This window comes from Xyrauchen texanus, chromosome 21, assembly GCF_025860055.1.
Source record: "Xyrauchen texanus isolate HMW12.3.18 chromosome 21, RBS_HiC_50CHRs, whole genome shotgun sequence".
Lineage (NCBI taxonomy): Eukaryota > Metazoa > Chordata > Actinopteri > Cypriniformes > Catostomidae > Xyrauchen > Xyrauchen texanus.
The window spans coordinates 11,357,352-11,381,847 of NC_068296.1; the positions used below are offsets into that span (position 1 = coordinate 11,357,352).

Below are 24,496 nucleotides of genomic sequence, written 5' to 3' on the forward strand. Positions count from 1 at the left end.
TCAAGCCTCTCACGGCTTCATCTCTCGAGTCTCTTAGGGCTCCTCCTCCTCTCGAGCCTCTCAGGGCTCCGTCCCCCAAGCCTCTCGAGCCTTCCAGGACTCTGCCTCTAGAGCCTCCTACGGCTCCGCCTCTCAGGCCTCCTACGGCTCCCCCTCCAGAGCCTCCCACGGCTCCACCTCCCGAGCCTCTCACGGCTCTGCTCCCAAAGACTCCAGAGCTTTCTACAGCTCCGCCTCTCGGGCCTCCTACGGCTCTGATCCCAAAGACTCCAGAGCTTTCTAGAGCTCCGCCCCTCGAGCCTGCTACGGCTCTACCCCCCGAGACTGCAGAGCCTGCCAGGTTGTCGCCTCGGGGACCTCCCACGGCGCCACCTCCCTTGGCTCCACCTCCAGAGCCTTCCAGGCCTACTTCGCTAAAGCCTCCTTCGGCTCCACCTCCAGAGCCTTCCAGGCCTACCTCGCTAGAGCCGCCCACGGCGCCACCATCATTGGCTCCGCCTCCTGAGCCTTCCAGGCCTTCGCCCCTAAAGCCTCCTTCGGCTCCACCTCCAGAGCCTTCCAGGCCTCCACCTCTAGAGCCTCCTGCGGCACCACCTCCCTCTGCCCTGTCTCTTGGGCTCCCCATGGCGCCGCCTCCTCAGCCTCTCAGTACCCCGCCTGCCGAGTCTCTCACGGCTCCGTCTTCCAAGGCTCCGTCTCCCAAGTCCTCCATGGCTCCGCCTTTCACGGCTCTTCCCTGGCCCCCTGACCCTGTCCGGTGGCCCCCTGACACTCTCCCTGTCCTGTGGCCTCTTCCCTGGCCTCCTGACCCTGTTCCTGTCCGGTGGTCACCTTCCAGACCCCGGACCCAGTCCCTGTCCTCCAGTCGCCTTCCAGACCCCCTGACCCAGTCTCTGCCCTATGGCTGCCCCCTAGATCTCCCGACCACCCGCCTGTCCACTATGTTCCCCTGACCTTACCTTGAACTGCCCATGGACTGTCTCACTTCCCTTTGTCTGTCCCCCGATCATCCTGCACCGCCTCCCGCGGCCGTCAGGAGCCGTCCTATTCAGAGGGGGAGTACTGTCACTGAACCCCGCTCCTCTGCCCCATCCCCGCTCGTCGCACACACACTCACTCCCTCGACCTCACTCCCTCGCTCCGCCCCCTCGAGGCTTTTCACGCTCTTTTTGCTCGCTCGAGCCCTCACGCCCACTTTGCTCCTACTCGCTCACATGCTCGTAGGTTATCTCCCTTCCTCGAGTTTCTCACGCGCTTCCAATCCTCCTGCACATTAGTTTCACCTGCACTCGTCTCATCACCTTTCATTGTTTACACCTGCACCTTCCCCTATAAATACCACAGCACATCTGTTTCACGGGTGTTGGTTATTGTGTTTAGTTTCCCGTATCTTTGCCCCCCGCTAGTCTCGTCTAGTTCTGACCTCCTCTTGTTTACCCCTTAGCTTGCCAGCTCCCCCTTGTTCCCCTGTCTTTGATCCCGCTAGTCCCGTCTAGTTCTTCGCCCTAATTGTTAACTGTTTTCCCAGCTTCGACCTCCCGCTCTCGTTTACCACTCTCTCCCGGAATTGCCCCTAACGATACTTTGATTCCCCGGCTTTTGACCCTACGCTTCCCTCGACAACTCTTCACTGGATTTGCCCTTTGTACTTTTGCCTGCACTGCTTTCTATTAATAAAGCAGTTTCATCCGACATTGTGACTGTCTCATCTTGTGTGTGTGTGTGTGCGGGTTACAAGAATGCACAAGGAACATCAATATCACTGTAAAATTTACTTTCAATATAATAGTTACAGGGGGAATATTTATGAATATTCTTAAAGGAAATTTCTTTTAGTTTGTAATTGGATATTTATGGGGTAAATTCAAAATAAGACCATCAACATCCAAAACATTAACACTGCTGGACTAGAGACTATATCTTTCTGAAAAAGGGCCCTAAAACATCTGTTACTCTTATTAAAGCAAGATAAACAGATCTGACCAACTGGTGTATTAACAGGATCTAATGATTGTAAAGGAAGTGGAGAAGATACATTATTTCTAAGAACCATTTTAATCCCAGATGGGATAGCATCTATACAGCTATATAGTAATTTGAATTTACATTTTGATCATTCAGAATAATTAAAAGCGCTCCATGGTTTAAAAAGTTGACTTTGAAATGAGAACCATTTATAAACAAGGGACTTAACTAAACAAAATACTTCAAATATAACATCTATTTGTGCTTTTCCACTGCACGGTACAGCTCGACTCAACGTTGCTCGCTTTTTGGGGGTTTTCCACTTTGGATAGTACCTGGTACTTTTTTTTGTGCAACCTCAGTCGAGGTTCCAAGCGAGCCGAGCCGATACTAAATGTGACGTCAAAACTAGGGGTGGCTCGATACCACTTTTTCACGTCCGATACCGATTCCAATAGGCTACCACAACCATGAGTATCTGCTGATACCGATACACTACCATCTTTTACTCCCTCTTAAACAATTAAGCTGTTAATAACACATTTGTCAGGAGACTGCACTATGCTTAACCTATCCATCTAAAAATCATCATGATCAAACGGTGCAACAAACGTTCTACTCCCCTAAAGGAAGAAATAAAGTAGCCCACAACATGATTCAGTTGTGCAATACTGCCGCTTCATTTTTATTTACATTTTCCAAACAGAACTTGTTGCAGAATTTTTAATTAGTCAGCACAATTCAAACATTCAAAATGAAATTTAAAGTGCAAATTTAAAGAATTATAATTCCAGTCAAATACTGGATGTAACTCAACACTCAATGTAGTCTCTATTGTAAACCATAACTTTTAAATAAAAACAAAAAAAATAATAGTATCTCCATTATAAAATGTACAGTAGAACACAGTACAATAAGTACAATATTTGAACTGTAAAACACCTATATGTATAACATCAGTATGAAATTCCAGTATGAAAAGATACTTGCAATGTAAACAAAAGTGTTTCCACAAAAGTGTTTGCATGCAGCACTGCTTTTTGCAAATTAAAGCTTGAGTCTATACACTGTGCAGTCAGGCTTAGTAATGACATAGGACACACGTCTGAGCTCCAGATGTCAGTTGTGAAGCTAATCATGGCAACATTTTCTAAACATTTCGAAATTAATTCACACACTTGCTTGTACTTATTTGGGACAGCCGTGTCGGAGATGAAATGCCGGTTTGGCATCATGTAGCGAGGCTCCAAATACTCCATTATGCGTCAAACTCATATTCTCAACAACAGGAAGGGGTTGGTCATCCAGCATAATAAAGTCAGTCACTTTCTTCGTTATCAACTTTGCTTTGTTGCTGTTTGGGGGGAGTTTTTCATGCTTCTGAATTGTTTCCAGCAATGTTTGTTGTTGCGGCACACTTTACTTCTTGGCACTCGTTGCCTGGGTAAATTCAGTATACTCCTTTCCGTGATGCTTCTGCAAGTGTTTAATCAAGTTTGTGATGTTGAAGTTTCTCTCTCGAAATGCTTACATTGCATAAATTGCACTCGGCTTTGTTTTTTTTCTTCATTGAGTTTAAAACAGCTGACATGATGATAGTGCTGACAGGTCTCACCTATCTATCACTGAAGTTCTAGCTACTGTTCACGTGACGCCATTTCCTCCTCTTGAAACGCGATTGCGCGGGATTTTGTTGTGAAAACCTGTCAACACTGCGTGACGTATGCTGCTCATCTCTCTTCACGGCATGTTGCTCAGGTGTTAAGCGACAGTTTAGGACTAAGTCTGTGATCATATCGGATCGGAATATACTCCCCCGGCTCCTACAATATCCGATCCAGTGATTTTGGCTAGTATCGGACTGATACTGAATATCGGATCGGCGCACCCCTAGTCAAAACCCTGCAGATCACTGATTGGTCAGTGAGAATCGTCACTACCAGCGTCACTGGATTTGGGACATGGGACATCAACCCGCTAGTTTTGAAGTTAGCAACAGTGATAGCATTATCATTTGTTCACATGACTTTCAAGTTGTAAAAACAAATGGCTGTGCACAAAACCACACTGTGGTTAATAAACGAGGTGCAGATGTACCTCTTTAAAAAAAAAAATCTTTCAGGAAGTATCTCAGCTGTTGGCCACGCACTGCTACCACCGGACCTACCAACAGTGTAGGGAAAATTAAAATAACAAAACTTAAAAGTGTCTACAGAACCATCAAGGACCACAACAGACGGAGTGGTTTAAACTGAAGAATGTGGAAGTGGTTCGACCAAATGGATGCTATCTATGGCAATAGACCGGCAGGCAATTTGGAGGGAGAGTGCCCTGGACTTGGCCACAGTGTTGTTGCAGTCCACGATGGAGGATGGTATGTTTTGTTACGTTAACTCTATATTCTGCTTGAAAGCTTCACTTTATTTAGTTGACCAGTGGATTGGAAAGCGTGCTTCTAAAAAAAAAGATACAACTTTTATCTGAATATAGATTAGGGTAATCATTAAGATCTAAAACCAAGTGGATATTATTTGAGATATATCTGTTGTTGATTGAATCTCATGAATAATAGAGACCAAAGTGTTTTTTTTTTTTATTCTACTAGCAAATATAAGTGTAAGGGTGGGTGGAAGTTTCTCATTTTCTATGCTTTCTTTAAAAATGTTTAAAAGAAAAGGGGCAAGTTCTGCTGAAAGGCCTTTGAAAATTCTGACGTTTTGCCATCTACACCAGGAGATTTATAAAATGTAAGTTTTCCAATAGCATGTAGAACTTCCTCCATATATTTAGGACTATCAATGTTCTTTTTGATCTTCAAACAGTTAGTACAATACACAGCGAAATGAGACTACATTCCTCTAGGACAAAGGTGCTACATAAATCAACATAGGACAAACACAGAACCACATGAGACTACACAGAAGTGAGGATGGGGGTGGGAGATGTGCTTTTCTCAGGCTTCTTAGGTTTTTTCTATGATGAGTTTATATCTTATTTTTTGCTATTGTGTGGACATAATATCTCTTCTTTTACATTTGTCATCAGTGTTTACACACAAATCTGGACACAGGACCTTCAATTCTGAATAAAATGACAGAAAGCTTAGTCAGATGTTTTATCACTTTAATTTACTTAACAACAGCTTGATGTTATTTTTTCTTTTCAGAATTGTCACTTTCACGAAGTTCTTCAGTCATTTAACGCAGTATCTTTCTGCAGGAAAATTACTGAGGTATGTACATTATATTGAACCGCAAAACATAATTTACTTTTACACATCTAAAGCACAAGGAAGAGTGAAATACATGCAGCAACAAATAGTGTGTCAGTACAGTGTTTTTGTTTGTGCATGTGTGTAGTGAGTAAAGTGTTTGTATGGTGTGATAATCTGATGCAACCATTACACACAACACAACGCTTTTAGAAATACTTGTAAAACAACACTTCTTATGGGTCTTCAGGGAAAAAACTTTAACTGATTACATCAAACATGAGACGTTTAAACAGTCTTGTCAAAACTGTTGGTTAACACATGCCATAAATGTAAAAATATTACTTTAGTATTTTATAAACTGTATAAACTATTATAAAATAATGCAATAGAAGAGCGATTTAAAAACACATTATCTACTCTTTTGTTAAAAATAAAAATGTAAGACAAGATGTGTGTTTTGCTGCATAACAATAGTCTATTTTAGATCCACATTTGATCTCATTGTTAAAATTAAAAAATAACAAACTTTTGTATTAAAGCTACATCTAAAATAGCTTGAAATGTATTATTGTGTTTTAGCAATATAACCCTGTTTGTTAAACTAATGCCAAATTATGTTTGTTAAACCATTTATTCATCATTTTAAAGTGAACATCTGAATGAGTTTGCTTCAGTCAATATCAACACTTTTAGAAACACATTTTCACTGCTTTGTTAAAGGTACAAATTTCAGACATTTTGTTAGAGCTACAGCTAAAATGTAATATTGTGTTTAGTAAAAATAACTGTTTGTTAAACTAATGCCAAACATTATGTTTGTTAAACCATTTATTCATCATCTTATAGTGACCAGCTACAATTAAATGCATTACTGTGTTTAAGCAAAGGTCAAATGTATACCTGTTAGGTCATAAATCATAGGCCATAAATCATTTTTGTCACAATGTATATAATATTTTCTTCTCACAGTCTTTTTATTTGTGAGACGACCTAAAAAGTTATTTTTACTAAATCTTGACTCATAAAGAGCTGTAAAAGTTTGAACAATAATCTGCAATACACTTTTGGTCATCTGTTATAGTCCCATTGATATTTAAATGCAAACTTGTATTTGTTTTTCCATGGAATCGTTCTAATTGGAAAAAGTATGTAGAGTTTTGTTCACCACTCACTAACCATCTCTGTCTAGATCTACTGAGGGCCCCTTCTGCTTTCCTTTTATAAACATCATCTAATTGGTTTTGAAGTGTATTCAATTCAAGTTTTTCACTGTCTGAAAGATTTGGGAGAGAATTTGAGCAAATGCAGTAATTTTAGTAACTATGGACTCTTCAAGTCTTCTAGCTTATGGTAATGAACTTTAAAAAGTTTCTTAAATATTTAGCAACTTCAAATTTAATTAGTTCCCAATTTTTACAATAATTATTACTAACCTGAACCTTCTTCCAGAAATGTACAATCAGATGGTCACCATTGCAGTTTCACTCTTCATAGTTGAACTATTAATCTTGCAATATGAACTCCGACAGTTACTGGCAAAAGTGGACTGCAGAGAAATATTGATGGAAAATGCTTTGTGATCTGTTAATGGCATGGGAAGAATATTCACTGTATTATCCTCCTTATGTTAACTTGTAGGAGTTAGCCAATAATCTATGCGGGACATAATATGTACAGGCTTTATTATTCCACGTAAATGGCCTGATACCTGGAAGTTTCTCTCTCCAGACATCTATTAAAGCAAATTTATGCAAAAAAAGCCTTTAGAGTAGAATTAGAAGAAGTTTGAGTATGAGATGGCCATCTGTCGAGATAATCATATAAAACAATATTAAAATCACTTCCCACTAAGACAAATTAATTTGGAAATATAGATAACTAATAAGTAATACGATTTTCTAGATTTTTAAATAAGTCATCATCACCCATAAAAATGAACAATGATAATTGTAGTAAAATCCACCTTTGTAACTAAAAGAAGGGGGTCCCTATTTGAGTGGAAAATGTCCCCAGAAAATCTATTTCTTAAAATTGTGAAATTTTATTTCGAACCATGAGCAAACCAGTCATCATTACCTCATTGTGCTTTCCAAAAATTGACATCAGTCGGAGTTGAATGAACTTCTTGAAAAAAACTAAAATCTGATTTCTGCTGTTTAGCAAACAAAAACAATCCTTAATCCTCCACATTAAGTGTAACTCAAGAAAACAACATCAATTGTAAACACTTCCATTCCTTTCAATAAGTTTGGAATAACTTGAACATGGACCCTGTGAAAAATTTTAAACTCCCTTTCATTTAGCAAGAGATTTAAGCTACAGTCTTATGAGGTAGGTCAACCAAAAAGTGTCGGCATATTATACTGCTAGTCTTTTCTTCATGGTGGTGAACGCACCTCTCTCCCTTCTTTAAACACCCGCCGCACATTGACTGCAACTCTGCCATAGACTAAAGTGATCCTTTTGCCGCCATGTTTGTTAAATGGAACCGTCGCATCATTGACGTCATGTTTCGAGTTCCGTGCTCAGCCATAGTTAGCGATCATACTAGATGCGTACTATGCCTGAGCCAACTGAACCGTGCCCAAGCCCACCTCTTCAAGCGGGTGACAGGGCATGGTACGGAGCGATCACACTAGCCAAACGAACTGAACTTTGGGGGTCAAACGTGCTTGGGCATGGTACAGATCGCCTAGTGTGAGTACACCCTTAGTTTCTAAAATGATTCTACATTTTTGTTTTATAATAAACAAGTACTTTAAATCATGGAACAAACAGTTTTTATGACATTTTGGTAGCATTAAAAACTATGTTGTAACTTCAAGTTGTATCAACATGTGCCTTTGAAGTTGTGGCGTCTGTACGCACCGTGAATCAACTCAAAATATGTATGCATGCTTGAATATGTTAGACTGGCATTCCACACTGAATTTTAGCCTGACTTTTGAAAAACATTTCAAGTTGACTCTGGCATTGTCAATGGGCACAGCACATGATGGCATATTGATGCATGATCAAGTGTTGGACTTTACAGCTTTAGGTAAGACCATGATTATTCATTATTCATATTTGCTGCCATGTTGATGTAAAAACAAATCATACATATTGATGTTATTGATTCTTTATTATAAATATAACACGAACACCTACTTTCTAAACATAGTTTGTTTACTATGCTGTTTTGACATGAGTGTTGTACAGTAGATAACATGACCTGTAATGTCTCTTGTATGCAATGCATAGCTTATTTGTATGGAATGCATAGCAGAAGACAAAGTGCCTGTGAGAAAAAAGTAATACAAAAGTTAAGTTACTATATTAAGGAGTAACATAATATTCGAATTAGTTATTTTAAAAGTAACGTTACCCAACACTGTGCACAAGTGAGTTTTGCTATAGGGTTTTCACAAATGTAGTTGCGAAAGTCAAGGCTTGAAGATTTAAAGTTGTACTTTAATGTACATGTTTAATTGGTATTGAGAATATTAATAAAACAACAATGATAAGGTTAATAAAACAATTTCCTGGATATCTTTAAAAGATGTAATAATCCTGAACACAAAATTAGGCTTGGAACAAAAAAAATCGAATGGATGTTCTTTTAACGTACAGACCTAATTTCAAAGTCCGGTTGCATCAAATCAGTTGGCTATTAATGTATAATTTCTAATAATCATTCAAAATAATAAACGAACACCAATGTTTTTCTAAATCTAACCTTAGATATTTCCCCAAACCACCCCATGGGCCAGATTGGACTGATTCTTACAGGAAATGGTAGGGTACCACTGGGCTAAGGCAAACCTTAAGGAAAATATAAGGAATTTTTTCTTGTCAGAAAGTGTTTCAAGATTGAAAAACTAAACTTATTTTTATCGAATATTGATGGAGAAACATCATTTTGTGAAGAGAAATAACAAAAGGTTATTAAGATTAATTTTCTTAAAAAAGAAAAAAAAATAGTATGAATAGGGATTAAATACCCCCTGGGGGGTTAAAGTGATATCATATAAATATAGGGACAATAGTTATACAGGACATTTTGTCAACTATTGCAAACTAGTTTGAGACAGCAAGATGCTTTTTTGTTTTTAAATAACAAATTAAAAATGCTTCTTCAGAATAACCACCTCATAAAAGGTTAACCATTTTCTGTTAATTTCAATCAAATGTATGTATATATCTCAACTCTATTCTATAAACAAATTAATCTCCATTGTGATTGGATCAGTCAATGTGAGCCCACTTTAAACATTCTTCATGGCATATCTATTTGCCTCATCAGTTATTGGACAGTTTTAATCACCTTGAATTATTGGCGGCTGTGGCTCAGGTGGTAGAGTGGGTCGGCTGCTAATCACAGGATTGGCGGTTCGATTCCCGGCCCACATGACTCCAGATGCCGAAATGTCCTTGGGCAAGACACTGAAGCCCAAGTTGCTCCCAATGGAAGCAGGTTAGCGCCTTGCATGGCAGCTCTGCCGTCATTGGTGTATGAGTGTGAGTGTGAATGGATGAATGGGACACAGTGTAAAGTGCTTTGGTAACCTCTAAGGTTAAAAAAGGTGCTATATAAGTGCAGATAATTTACCATTTACATAAATTTGTAAAAACAATAATTTTAAGCATTATTAAATATGAGTTAAAATTACTTTAAAATCAACCATTGCATGCTATGACCTCATGGATGTAAAACAAATTGCAGTGTATAGTGACAAACTGGTGTTTACCAAAGTACTGGGGTAGATTTTGATGCCATTTAGTATTTTGGGAGAAATTCAAATCAAAGGTGTTTTTATTAACCCTGGGGTCTTAAGCCCAGTTGTACCCTAATTATAACTGTGTTTTAACATTATTTGAACATGTTGAATAGCATAGGTGTTAACAGAAATATATGTGATTGTTTTAAGAATATGCATGATAGGGGCCTAGGTAACTCGGCGAGTATTGACGCTGACTATCACCCATGGAGTCGCGAGTTCGAATCCAGGGCATGCTGAGTGACTCCAGCCAGGTCTCCTAAGCAACCAAATTGCCCCAGTTGCTAAGGAGGGTAGAGTTACATGGGTAACCACTCTCAAAGGGGCACTTGGTAAGTTGTGCGTGGATTGTGGAGAGTAGCATGAGCCTTCCCATGCGGAGTCTCCGCGGTGTCATGCACGACGAGCCACGTGATAAGATGCGTGGATTGATGGTCTCAGAGACTTGTCCTCCGCCACCCGGATTGAGGTGAGTAACCATGCTACCATTAGGACCTACTAAGTAATGGGAAATGGGTATTTCAAATTGAGAGAAAAGGGGACAAATAAAGAAATAAAAAAGAATATGCATGATAATAAAGACCTAGATCAACGTAGCCTGTCCAACCCGATTAACTTAAAACAGTATTATGAAATAACATAATTGTACACCAAAGCAGTCAAATGTAATATATTTCTGATGTGTAAATCGCTTTAAAATAGATAAAAGTAAAAATAATGTATTTCACCCAAAAGGGTCACCTCAGCCCTTGTGGTCAAAGGGGCAGTGGCTCTGGTCTTGGTGGTCACCCCTGTGTGGGTCCTTGACTCTTTGGAATATTTCCAAATAATACTGGGATAACATGGATCATCAGGTTTTGCACAAGATTTTTGAGTTCATGCCAGTTCAAGTGCATGCTGCCATTAAAGCAAGGGGGACATATAAAATACATGTAAATACATTTTCATTTTTCACTCAGTGTTATGTTGGTAATATAAGTAATGATACAATTGTTAAATTAAACGACTACATAAGAGAAGCATTTTAACTGTAGTAGACATTTGGACACCACACACACGCACACAAAACAAAATGAGCATTGTAGCAAACTCTTAAAGGGTGAGCTTAATTTTAAATGCAGAATAATCGTATTTAATCTCCCAACAAATCAGCTCTTTCTAAATGGTATTTCTCTCAAATCCTCTAAAGCAAATGTTTACAATAAGGCACATACAGTACTTACTCTCCAGCATATTTTTGATACTCCAATTTCAACAGTGTATCTGCAGAAATGGCATAGAAAATAAAAGTATACAGTATTTTGATATGATGATCCAAATTGGCGGGGGAAAAAGGAGATGTATTTGGGGATTTTTCAAGCAACTCAGCATGAGGTTTTTTTTTTTTTTAACTGTATTGAATGTTTAAAGCCATATTTGCAAGTGGGGATTATGACATGTGACATTTTATTTGCCAAGAACATTTAATCTTACCTTTGTGGCCAGGCTAGCAGTTCTTTGAGGTGTCCCATTGGTTTGCATTTACTGTGGCAATAAGCCCTTCTAAACCATTGAAATGCCACAGTGAATCATCTGCCTTAAGGCACAAATTTAAACACAGATGACTGCAAGCAGAAAAACCAAAATAACCATGGTCTCTTTGTTTAAAATAATTGAAAATCTGCATATAAGATTCATTCTTATACTTGTGTGAGTCTTCAAAAACATGCATTAGTAAACACAGTTAACATGTCATTTATATCTGCTGCTGTTCTAATTAAATTCATAGCATATGTACGTAGTTTTGGGTAGGATATAGTGAGAGAATACAGTTCCACATATTATTAAAAAATGTGTTGCTAAAATATTTTGTTCTTTATAGGGTGTTACATAAGGACTTCCTTTAATCTGACTTTGACCTAAAATCAGAAAGGATAACATATTGTATGCCCCATCCTGCTTGATCTCACCTCTAATAACTTTCTAGCACCATATATGGCTTTACATTTATCAGATTTAAGGAAATCTAAGTGTTTGTGCCACTGTAATGGTAATATAAATCCATTTTGTCAACAGTCATATTTAACAAAAAATTATTTAGGGAGCTCTGAGACAACAGACTGCGGAAAGCTATTACACAGCTTGTTTTAGATATTACTTCTTGGAAGGGAAGTACATTGTCATTGTGGTCACAATTAATTAAATTCATTCAATGAATTGTTGTCTGAAATAAATGTAACAACAATAATAAATAGGTGTGAAAAACTATTTAAATAATGGAGTGACAGTCTCTACAAACAATTGTATGGAAACACTGAAAAAAATAGTGCAAAATTTGGGTAAAAATGCAGACTGATCTCAATGTGAATTTGGCAAGTTGAAAGTTCTGATGCTGAAAGTGGTTTGTGCTTATGGCAGTTCAATCCACTGCCCCCAGTGGCCAAAATTGGAAGTGTCGTTGAACGGATTGGCAAGCGTGAGCTCCAGTTTCTGGGTGAAATGACCACAGAGTAATGCCAAAAGCTGGCTGCATTTTCACATTTTATTATCTCCACCCCCTTACCCAAACACTAAACTTACAGTCAGAGTAGTAAAAATGTAATCTTAGAGGGAAAATGCAACCTCCAAATTTTTGCATAAAGTAAACATATGTACTTTCTGGTTTCTACAGTAAAAGGTAAACGCAGTCGAACTAATGCAGAAATGTGTGATGGGAGATGGTGCTTGTCAGTAAATCAGCAGAATGTGGATGATGTCACGGTACCAGAACATTCACTAAGAACATGTTGAGTTACAGACAATTTCAAAGACATAATTCAGAAAAGTATATCTAGTTTACTTGTTACCAATTGCCTCAAACAAAACATATTTTAAGACTATGGTCATAAACTTTGTTTCTAAGCAGACGGATTTAAAAAAAAACATAATTTATGCCCTTACTCCTGGCAGTTGTAAAGTCAGCCAATCAGTGTAGAGCTTGTCAGATCAAGTAAGTGCTTTCCAGTTTTGTGTGCAATATGCATCAGATAGTCCGTGAACAGATTGTGGATGGTACATGGGCATGCCATTTTGAGACTATTCTCTGCTTTCTGACTGAGACGGTTTCAGATCCTTTTCAATGATGTCCTTCATATCTGTATAAAAAAAAAAGTTAGAGAATTTATATTCTGTTCCAGACATTAGAAATTACTAGTGTCTACCTAAAGCAGTGTGCAAAAGTCTGACATTAAACTAAGCATTATATTTGACCAGAACAAGGACATTAAAGGATTTGTTCACTTAAAATGATCATTATTTATAATTTTTTTCTCTAGTAACTGATGACAGAATTGTAAGTTTTAGTGAACAATCCCTTGTAATGCCTTAATCAAAGTGCCTACATCCATATACAGTGTGTATATATTTATATAATATTCCACTCACAATGAATTACTGTTTTGTACACTTGGTTGTAGCCAACCTCTTTGTTCCTATTAAAATCCACAGTAAAAACAAAGCGCAGTTCCTGTGGAAGCTCAGATCTGGGCATGTTTAGTACAGCTGGGATGATCCTCTGTGACATGGGCCCCTCAGACAGGACTTGGTGCATCTGATACAAGCACCAGTCATCATTCAGGAAGTTTGGAGTGATGAGCAACACCCAGCAGTGGCTGTCATGCACTGCCTGCAGGAGCTCAGTAGACACAGCACCTCCTAGTGGACAGTCCCTTTCCTGCAGGTAACAGCGCAGACCTTTTGAATGGCCCTCTAGGAAAGAGGCCAAATTCTGTGCTTGATCAATATCCTTATCATTGTAACACACACAAACGTCATAACTGCGAGTTGAGCGGAAAGATGAGAAGAGCTCAGAGGGCAGAGAATTTTCTGAGGACTTGGAAGATTTTTGAGAGGGAAAGGAAGAGGAGGAAACACTAGATTCTACAGAGCAGCTGGATCCACGGTGGGCTTTGCAGATGGAGTGTCCAGGGGAGCAGATGGATTTACCTGTAGAGTTACCCGTCGGAGAGTGTTCACAGGGGTTGTCTTGGTCCAACTCATTCCTTTGTTTTCTGAAACGCTGACGAAACCAGCCTGATTGTGCAAGAAAATGTATCATTCTCAACCTTTTTATAATGCATTTTTGTTATAGGAGCATGATTTAATGGGTTGATTTACAAGAGTATAATTTCTAATCAATGCACTTTTAAAGAAACAAGGTCATATTAAAGGCACATCTTGTTATTTGAATTATGAATACCATGCTTTTCAAGTTTTTATATGTCATATTAAGTCATGGACTTTGTGTCAGTGATGTGTGTGCCCCAATTTATATTGGGGTAGAAGTCCATAGTGAAAATAATTCCATTTAGCTTTTATTTGTTTTTATTTTTTATTTTTTTTACATAGATGTTTTAACTTGCTTAAAAAAAAAAACTATTTTGTCATAAAAAATGATATGCATATTTGAGCACATTTTTCATTGAAATATTAATGGAGATGCACACAAGTTTGTGCAAAAGATGCAAGAGCATCTTGTTTGCTTCAACAAAAGCAATGAAATCTGACCTTTTGTACAAAAGCTTAGCTTACATTTTATTACTGGCCTAAAAGTGCAGAATACAATATATAGCGTGTGTGTGTGTCTTTATTTTGTGCCATTCAACTTTTCTAAGTTTAACATCTTTCAATCTCCTAAAAACTTTTTTTCCCCAAGTAAAATTAGTAATGTGAACTTTGTTGACTATTTTATATAATGTACAAAAATATAGATTTTTTTTTGATACTACAATATTAGCCTTTGTAATGTGGGTAAAAAAATAAGAAAAACTTTGTGCTGTAATGTCAGTTACAGAATTGTAAATATTTTGCAATACTTTTGTGTGATATTTTGTCTTATAGATGTTTCAAGTTCTATTTTTCTGTATATTGCAACAGTAACTTACACATAATGCTGCTGACACGGTTTTCCTCCATTTTTCTCCATTCTTTCAAGGATATAAACTACAACAGAAACACATGAATACATTTAGAAACATTAGTGTAATATATATCATACTGCACAATATACAAATGTAACTTTTATAGAATAAGACTTTAGTTGCATAACAAACAGTTTCATCTCAGACTAAAGGTTGTAATCTGTTCCACTTTTTCCATGGATCACTTTCACTTTTTAAGTCTGACTAGATGGTACATTTATGATTATTATCAAGTAGCCTGGAAATTATCTTTTTCCAAAAGAATTAAACGTTCAAAGTATTATTACACTATCAAATGGTGTACACACTGAGATAGTGAGAACATACTTACAGTTGTTTTAAAATGAAAAGAGAAGACAAGTCGTCTGAAAGCACTGGTGCAGTGCAGAAGATAAGCATGAAGTTTTTGAGGAAGTTCACACAATGGGAAGTAATGTGTCATTATGAAAACTTAAATGGTAATGTATCTTGCAGCCCCTAAAAATAATAATATTAAAAAATCAGAAATAGAAAGATAGGTTAAAGAAAAGAGGAAGAAATCATATTTGTATGTTTCTTAATTCTGACTAATTACTATTGTTAACACTGCTAATCTACTGTTTTACAGTATCATGATCACAATACACTGAAACTGCTAAAACGTCATGCATGACGAAACAGTTTCAGATGTCTGTAACATCTGCTGGTTTTCCCCCAAATGAGTGAACAAGGCCATAAGTGATGATCAAATGATATACAATAAGCTGTCACACAGTGCATACAGAGTCTTTAGCTTGTTCTAGAACTGGTTAGATTGTGGAACACTATGCTCCAATTAACTACATGAATATGCAGTTTAACAAATGTTTTAGTATTTTGTTAACACACACACACACACTTCTTATTTTTATTTATTTATTTACTTTTATGACAAATATAACTACAATTTTAACAATCCAGAAATAATCAGCCAAGATATTAATGGATGTTATTGTGTCTAAGCAGATTTAAAAATCTCCTAATTGCCATTTACAAAAACATAATAAATGTAAACATAATTAACATAAATTATTAAAATTGTTTAAAATGATTTCAACGGGCATTACAAAAAGTGATGGTAAAACTCTTACATAAAATAATAAAGGGACTAATACTAATTATGATGATAATAACTCAATAGCTAATAAAAATACAGTGTAGTTTGCTCACTTTTCCATATATCAGTAGAACTAAATATATATTTTACTCTACTTTTGACAAATAAAAAGAAGTTGTTCAAAAAGCTGATTGTAATTGTTAATACAATTATGTATGATAATCACAAAGCAACTTTAAAGCAAATTTCTGCTATTTTTTTATGACTTTTATTTTGAAATGTCTGAAAAGGAAGGTTCTTCCGGCTAAATTGCCCTGACATAAATGGCATGAATGAACGTCTGCAGCACGAATGCACTTGATATCAATGAGGTATGTATAGATCACTTAGAGATACAACATTGTAACTTTATTGTCTTTCTTTAAGATAAAGTTCACCGCATGCGAGTTCACGACAAGTTTATTATTTAAACAGGCATTGTAACTCATCAATATGAAACTTCCAGTGAGTGTACTGCGGCTTCCTAGAGGTCCGGATCCGAATAGCCGCGGGTTCGACCCAAACTCCCCCAGATTTATCGCGCTTTGTCCTACTTCAATCTCCTCTTCGTCTTCATCATCGGGGTCCGGAATTGAAGAGGAGCAGCGGCTACGATCGCAGCTGCGGGAGAGATTTCTGCGGACACTCTTAGTGATGACCGATAAAGAAGTTCAGTTCAGCATGTACGAGAAAGTGCAGGTCCAGGCGAAGTTCGTGGCCTCCGATATAGACGTCCTGAATGTTCTGGTATCTGGTTTGGAGACTCCGCTTGGCGTGCAGAAAGAAGCCCTTTTGAGGTGCCAGGATGTGATTTCATGCTCATTTGAACTGTGAACTTGCCCTTGTGCGCTGGGTTGATTTTGGGATGCAATTATTTTCTTAACCACAAGAGAGCGGCAGAAGTGTTCTGGTTGTTTAATGATTTCAAAGATCTGGGGTTCATTGTTTTCATGCTGTAGTTTGTAATAAATGTTTGCAATGATAGCAGCATTACGTTCTTTTTACATAGTTTTAAGCAATATTAAGGTATGAGAGACCATATTGTCTGTGAATAATTACTGTACATGTGAAAAACTATAACATGTTTAAGGACATATTGGGGCTTTTCACACTTGAAATTGTTTACCCAAAGTCATTCTTAACCCTGGGTAAATAAATCATTGGTAAATTTTTTTCATGTTTCACACAGTTTATAGATGGCCATGGGTTAGGAATTAATCCTGGGTATTCATGTTTCGAAGTTTGACACTCTACATTTGTTAACCCTGGGTAATTTATTGAGTCGGTAACAATGATTGAAAGAATACAGGTCACAACGGGAACGTGAAGTATATAAATAACTGCGTATCTGTGTAAATGTCACCAAGCAAATCCGCCCTGTTTGTCTTTTGTCTTTTGAAATGTACTATGAAAACACACACAAATGTAATACCGTCTCTTCACCACACCAGTTATTGTGTTTGCTGTCACTGTTCGCCATTTTTCTGGTTTCCTTCAGGCGGAGAATGTAAACAGCTTGTGAAAGTCGCCTAATTTTCCAGCCGTCTTGGTTCCGGTGTTCTGTTGAAGTCTGTTCCCCCTACGTTTACCCTTAGGCTAGTGTTCCCCGTAGCGCCATTAAACATAGGTGGAACAGACTTCAAACCTAATGGGAAACATAGGGGAACAGACTTCGACAATAACTTGGCATACTTTGACACTGACCTTAGGCAAAACATAGGGGGAACAGACTTCGACAATAACTTGGCATACTTTGACACTGACCTAAGGCGAAACATAGGTGGAACAGACTGAAAACGATGGAGAATATAAAACTATTTATTTTAGGTTGTTGTTTGGAAGCATAGAAACAGTATATTTTAAATTTACTGCAAAATATTCCATCCATCCATCCATCCATCCATCGTCAACCGCTTATCCTGTGCAAAATATTCCAATTTATACAAATATATATGTTGTTTGAGGGTGTAGTGAGACCGACTCGATTGCGTCACAGTGCATCATTGGAGTTGGCTGTCGCTGCTGCACTTGGTGGGCTGGCTTTGTTGGCCGCTGTCTTCTGATTGGTGGATTTGTCTCTGCTGAACTATGGGTAGGCTAGTTGTGCACCAGGAATTCTGCTAATAAACATGATTTGTATACAATCTAGTTGAAAAAAACGCTGACTGATGGCTTCCTCAAAGGCATATACCATGGATGGACAACCTCAGAGCTCACCGTATAAACCTGTTTTTGAAGGTTTATAAGTTATCGAAGTTAATTAGTCTATGGATAAATGTATGGGATTTTTACTTCCACAACCAGGCTGTTGTACTCTACTGTACAAAGCATGTGAATATTAAAGGAGGTATACGATTGGTTGTCTGTTGCTTGACAATTTTCTGGAGCGTGTATTCATAACAAGTGGTATTAACCACTGTGAAACATTGCTTTACCCGGGGTTAAAAAACGTTACAAGACAGTAATTCAGCGTTAAGCGCAGTAAAAAAAAGCCCCATTGTCTCATTTAAAATTGTTAATAAGCAAAGTCTAAAAATGCTTAAAATACTCTATTACTCATTCACATCCCTAGTACCTACAATGGTTATTTTAGGTAGATGAGGTCATAAGGCGAAGAAGAAAAAACTAATTGGTCATTTATGTGTTCAGAAGCTCCTGCAGACACCGTTTTTATTATTTTCAACCAACCACAGAATCACAAATGGGTTGCGTTTTACAAGTATTGGCCAATCCGCATCCAGGACCAGAACACATGTTTTTTCATTCCTTATCTTGCAGAGTTTGTGTGTCCACCAGCAAAAAACAGACATAAACAGATGATCTGCAAATTGTATGATGCATTCATTTAAAACACTCTTTGTAAGGTTGCAAAAACTACTGTATCATGAAGGGCACAGTGTGATTTCAGCATCTCCCTCCAAAAAAACAAAATTCCATTACTCATATATTTGTGTCCAAAAAAAACTGTTTCTTTAGGGTACAGGACTTTGTCTGTCATTACTCTTCTAATGGAAGGGGGTGGGGCATCAATGACATTCAATCTTCTTAAAAGGTATGAGGTTGTTTACCAAAGCCAGTTTTATTAGAATATCATTAGACATTGTTCAATGACTGTCCCTTTGTTGTACAAGTTACCCTGGCAGTGCATCTGCGGGTGATGACTCATCCCTGGTGCCTCTGAAATAAGAAAGAGAAAGATCCTGTTTTGTCATCAGAGCTCCCAATGATTTAATCAGGAAGCTTACAAGGGCATGCAATGTTAATTTCATATTTCAAGTCATGGAACCGTACCTGCTCAAGTCATTCTACTCACCTAGTAGCTGTAATCATGTTTTGAGATTCAGGTCTGTGACGTCTTGCGTAAGATGTTCATTGCTCACATTTAATCAACCTTCTCCGCATCAGTTAGTTTAAACGTTTCATTGATTCCAAAAAGGTACAAGTGAAAGACTGATGCAATGAAATAAAATTAATCACATTTATTTTAATGTTCCTTGGCCTCTTTTGCAGTTATGAAATTACTTTATGTAATGCATAGTGATTGTAGTCCATTAAGCATGTGAAGCATCAACATAATCCAGTGGGAAAACAGGGATTTCTAGGCCTGGACAAGACATGGAAATTAGTTACATTTTCAAAAGATACAAGAGTTTCTATAGTGAAGATAAAGTTTAAAAATTTTCTTCGGGCTTGGGATCCCTATAAAAGGATTGTGAAAAATCTTCTTAAAGACCAAGAAATTAAGTTTTGATGTACTATATAGAACCAGTTAAAGGTTATCTCTACTGAGTTTGTCTGGTTTGTTAGACCTTTCTGTCTAGTGTATGTGTGAGTGAGTGAGCAAATGATGGTACAAGCAATTTGCCCTGTCCAGCGCATTTGGCCAGCAGGAAGCACATTCCAGTCCGTCCTGTTTGTGGCCCTCTTTCTCATCCTGCCAGGCGCAGGAACATGTCTGTGATAACTTACAAAAATACATCACACAGGCCCTTAATCATGGCCCACTTTTGCCCCTTCGGCCCCTCTCTGAACCATCTTTTTACAGTGTACCAACTGAATGCATGACCAAAAGGTTTATGCTCTTATTTTTGCAAGTAGCACAACCCAATTTTTTTCTACAGTGGTGATAGCTGTTGTATGTTTTTAGTACATCACATGATTTATGTAATATCTGTTTCTAAGCCTTAATCGCAGTCATTTGTTATCAGTTGGCATTACTTATTACCTGGCATTTGACCTTCTGTTATCACTTTGCATTTTTCGGGATCCATCTATTTGTGTATCACACTAGGGTGTATCACCCTATTTACTTTAATTGTAATTGCCTCACTGTAACCCAGATTTTTGCTTTTGTTAAAAAAAGGAGGGACGAGTTGAAATAATTTTTGTGGTAATGAACTGTATGCCACAGATACTGTCATTTGAACTTAACTTGTATTAAACCTGGAATATTCCTTTAAAATAGAATCCACCATACTATTACCATACCAGAAAAACAGACCATATTTTCATGGACTTGGTCTTGTCATTGACTCATGAGCAACTCGGCCTTGACTCGAACAAGTGTGCACTCTGACTTTACTCCGAGTCCAGTTGCATACCTTCAAAAGATATACAGTGAAAGCTTTGACTTATCTGACAAACATTTTTGACTGACAAAATTCTGACTCTGAAAATTCAGAGATTCTGACATTTGTCCCGCAACAGTCTGCTGCATAGAATCAGAACTAGTGATGCTCCATTCACAAATACAATTCTATTGAGTCAGTTCTTTTCACCGAATTCGCCAAACAGGTTAGCAAAAAGGTCTGCATCGACTGGCTATTCAGTTTGATAAGTTTGGACTGCTATCTTACTAATAATTTGCAGCAGTTTCTCACTCATAAAAACAGCATCGGGATATTTCAGAAAATGGAAAACAAACCAATTGTTGAATAAAGTGGATATTTACCAACAGTAAACAAAAGACTACTTTTTTGAGAGGTAACTTTGAAAAACCTCCATTGGTGCTGGGTCTTGTTAATGAGGGGCTGTTCACACCAAACATGTTATTGCATCCATCCATGCTGTATTTCAGTTGTTTTTCTATGTAAACATGCTAAAAGGATATCTTTGACTGTTGCATTATGCAACACTCTGTTTTTGCCATCTTTTGCAGGAGTGCAAGAATTTCTTTTAAAGTTATTTTGTCAGGTTAAAAAGAACATCAACTGTTAAAAACTTGAGACATCCTGTGTTCTACTCTTTTCTGATAGCACACATTCAACACCCAGATGTCTATTTGATGTGTGTGTTTACTTCTATAGAAGACGTTTATTTTACATTGTTTGCTCATCTGCAATATGTCTATTAGATTTATGTCAATAAGTATGTCTTGGATGTCTATAAGACATTCAGCAAACATATTTGAGATGTTTATAATTTAGAATGATTGTAAATCTGATCTTTTACAGATTTTCAGCAGATGTTAGATGCTTTCCAGATGAAAAGATCTAAAATAGCCATCTCGGAGACATACCTGGGCTATCTGGCAATCTGGCTTTTAGAAATGCTTTAGCCATTAGATACATGAATGCTACACATACTGAAGAAAATGTAAAATACTTCTCTCAATGTCATCAGAATTGAATGGTTTCTGGGTAAAATAAAAAAAGGTTTCTGTGTGTACCCTGAGATGAAATCGTGCAGGCAAAATTAAGCAGAAATTAATGAAATGTACAGTAGTAGTGCAATTACTTCACTTTCTGCATAAACACTGTCAAATTGAATATATATTATTGTTTGATTTTTAGGCCCATTTTAGTTGTAGCCCAGTAAAAGTGTATTTTGTAAAGCAGAAATTTTTACTTGACTTGAATGGAATATAGTAGTATACAGAAGCTGGTAGTTTGTATTGCCATGCTATGCCACATAGGCACTTTCAACCTTTAATTTGAGATTTTCACAGACATTTAGTTAATTCTGACGTGTTGTAATTGTAATTCCAATTTGTTCACTTAACCTAGGATGTGTCATTTATTTAATTTTTATTCTCAGCTGGTAATATTGTTTTACCAACATAAGCTTAAGAAAATAAAGTTCTGATATACTGTATGTGCATAAGAGTCAGTAGTTATTTAAACTATACATTTAATACATTCATAAAAATAACTCTTGCCTTAGACTCAGCCTTTACTAATCTCGGTCTCAACTTGGACTCGGCTCTCTCTGGTCTTGGTCTTGACCTCGGCCTCCAACCTCTTCTGGTCTCAATCATGGTCTTGGACAGGACTTGTACACGGATGAGCTGGTCTCAACTACAACACTGCAGAATAACACTGAAAAGCAAAATTAACAGGCATTTGCTCAGTTTATACCTCACTGACCTGAAGGAGCTGGCAGTCTTAAGTTCCCTTGAATGCTGTGAAAAGTGGATATATTTGATTGCAGTTCAGCCATCAGATCCCAGCATCCCTTTTAATGTTTTCTCCTGGAGTGATGGGCTTTAAAAAGTATGATGGAAATAATGGCACTGTTCCAAACCTCATGAATGCAGGAAGCATTTTAAGACATCATAGGCACACTCCAGACGTGAAGGTTGTTCTAAAAAGATAGATACGGCTTAATTCTGCCAATGTATTAAAAATATATTTTTTTTAAAGGCGGGAACTTTCCCTAGTTCCAATAACTATTTCAGGTTCTCGTTGTTTTTTCCAACCAAACTACGAAGCTTTTCAGTACCTGCTTCTGAGGTGGTACTTTCCTTGCAAAGTAGAACTATTTGGGTGGAGTCAGAACAGAAAACGCTTCTCTTTGGTCAAGACAAATGCATCATCAGCCATCAGATATCCAATACTGGCAATTTTTAAAAGTCTGGTTAGTAATCTTCATTAAAACTTTTGTTGAGTTGTTGCTGTTGCTATTGTTGGCTTTTCAAATGGAAAATGATAGATGGACAGATGCTGCTGTGCAGGAACTGCTTAGTATTTATGGAGAAGAAAACAATGCAGCATGAGTTTGAAACGTCGACCAGAATCGAGTTGTAAAAACAATCGAATTGCCTCGTGAAATTATGCTTTGATGACATTAAACTATGTAGATTGAAAATAAAGAATATTAAACAAGACTACTAAAATATGTTTTGTTCCAAGATTATTGTGTATATAGTATGTTTAGTACATTGTATTACGTATTTAGCTTGCGCAATTTTGCACTCCTTACCTCATTTGCAGAGTTGCGACCGTAAAAGCTGCGTCGCCCTAAGGACGGCCCTGCATAGTACTCTCCTATGAATCACAGCGTTGATTGAATTTCTGGTTTAAATAAGTGTTAGAAAACTCCATACGCAATAGTTTCAAGTGGAATTGTTTATTGGAAGCACACATATGATCAGGCGAAGGTATGAAACAAACAAAAGCAACAAACAAAATGCAGTTGTCTACAGATGAAGGTAACGTTGTCCACATTAATTTTTTCACAACAAAACAGGACGATAAAATCAATACAAAGTAATCAATTGTTTATGTTTGAAGTGTGTTGGCTCGGCTTCAAGTTCAAGCGTTGCCGCCACAACAGTGTCACATGCTTACATCAAAGAATATTTTGTGTCCCCGGTGGAAAAACGATGCTTGGAATTTAAATGGAATGAGCACCCTTACGAAAATTTTTGTTCTGACAAACTTGCCACAAATTTCCCACTCATTTTTCACACATGCAAATGAGCTTGCGATTCTCTGCAGATGTTTGCAGCTCTTCACCAGTAGTGGTGAACCTCCATCAAACCTTTGACGGTAATTTCCACAATTAACTGACTTTAGTTCAGGTACTCGTTCCCGAATTGTGTAGAAAAATGCGCTAAGAATGCATTGCATCGTATCATACACAGATCCGATAATGCACTGCAATGAGCTTGGGTCAAAACTCCATCCAAGATAACAAAGCAAGAGACATGTTGATTATAAATGCACTTAATTAATACAAAAACATTAAAACAACAATTCATCCTAATTATTAATCGACTATTTTAACAAATATTTGTGTACTATGTATTTTGATGCTTATTTCATTACTGCGTTGTTAGCTTAGCAACATGCTAACAGCAAACTCTTTTGAAATCAATTGTTAGTTGAGTCTCCTTTATGAGTTTCCATGTCAGTTAGGATGCTGCCTTAGAAGGCAGCTGTTATAGGCAGTAAATAGCAAGATAGCACACTACATTTTTTAATGGAGCCAAGGTGTACGACTGTAGAGCTGTTTGTACTACTACATATTAAAACACAATGTAAGCCCTCCTTGAAGGTGCACTCAGTAATTTTTTCCTCATTCAAAACGTTTAACTCCTAAGACATTAACTATAATTTTTCAATATATTATGGAAATCATGACCACCCACATCAAAATGAAGACTCCAGTCATATCAGTGACCTTATAATAGCTGTTTTGTTCTACATGGAGAGAATCCACACATGGGGCTGCCATGTTAGAATCACATGACCAGCCAAATACTATACGGTTAATCTCAATAACT

At 37.5% G+C, this 24,496-nt stretch overlaps 2 protein-coding genes across 4 annotated transcripts; one reads left to right on the plus strand and one right to left on the minus strand.

Annotated features, from left to right (window-relative positions):
* Positions 1 to 12,451: 12,451 nt before the first annotated feature.
* On the minus strand, positions 12,452 to 15,285 carry tirap (toll-interleukin 1 receptor (TIR) domain containing adaptor protein). Of its 3 annotated transcripts, none has more exons than XM_052152843.1 (5): positions 15,208 to 15,285; positions 14,841 to 14,898; positions 13,903 to 13,989; positions 13,342 to 13,630; positions 12,452 to 13,052 (listed from the first exon to the last, which is right to left on the minus strand). In XM_052152843.1, exons 3-5 carry the CDS (start codon positions 13,954 to 13,956, stop codon positions 12,994 to 12,996), a joined length of 402 nt encoding a protein of 133 aa, XP_052008803.1. In that variant the 5' UTR covers positions 13,957 to 13,989; positions 14,841 to 14,898; positions 15,208 to 15,285; the 3' UTR covers positions 12,452 to 12,993. The 3 variants fall into 3 exon arrangements, with proteins under 3 accessions (XP_052008803.1, XP_052008801.1, XP_052008800.1); XM_052152841.1 differs by having other exon boundaries at positions 13,342 to 13,665; XM_052152840.1 differs by having other exon boundaries at positions 13,342 to 13,989.
* A 973-nt stretch (positions 15,286 to 16,258) lies between these two features.
* On the plus strand, positions 16,259 to 19,558 carry gemin7 (gem (nuclear organelle) associated protein 7). Its single transcript, XM_052152789.1, has 2 exons — positions 16,259 to 16,322; positions 16,426 to 19,558. Exon 2 carries the CDS (start codon positions 16,444 to 16,446, stop codon positions 16,822 to 16,824), a length of 381 nt encoding a protein of 126 aa, XP_052008749.1. The 5' UTR covers positions 16,259 to 16,322; positions 16,426 to 16,443; the 3' UTR covers positions 16,825 to 19,558.
* Positions 19,559 to 24,496: the final 4,938 nt, after the last annotated feature.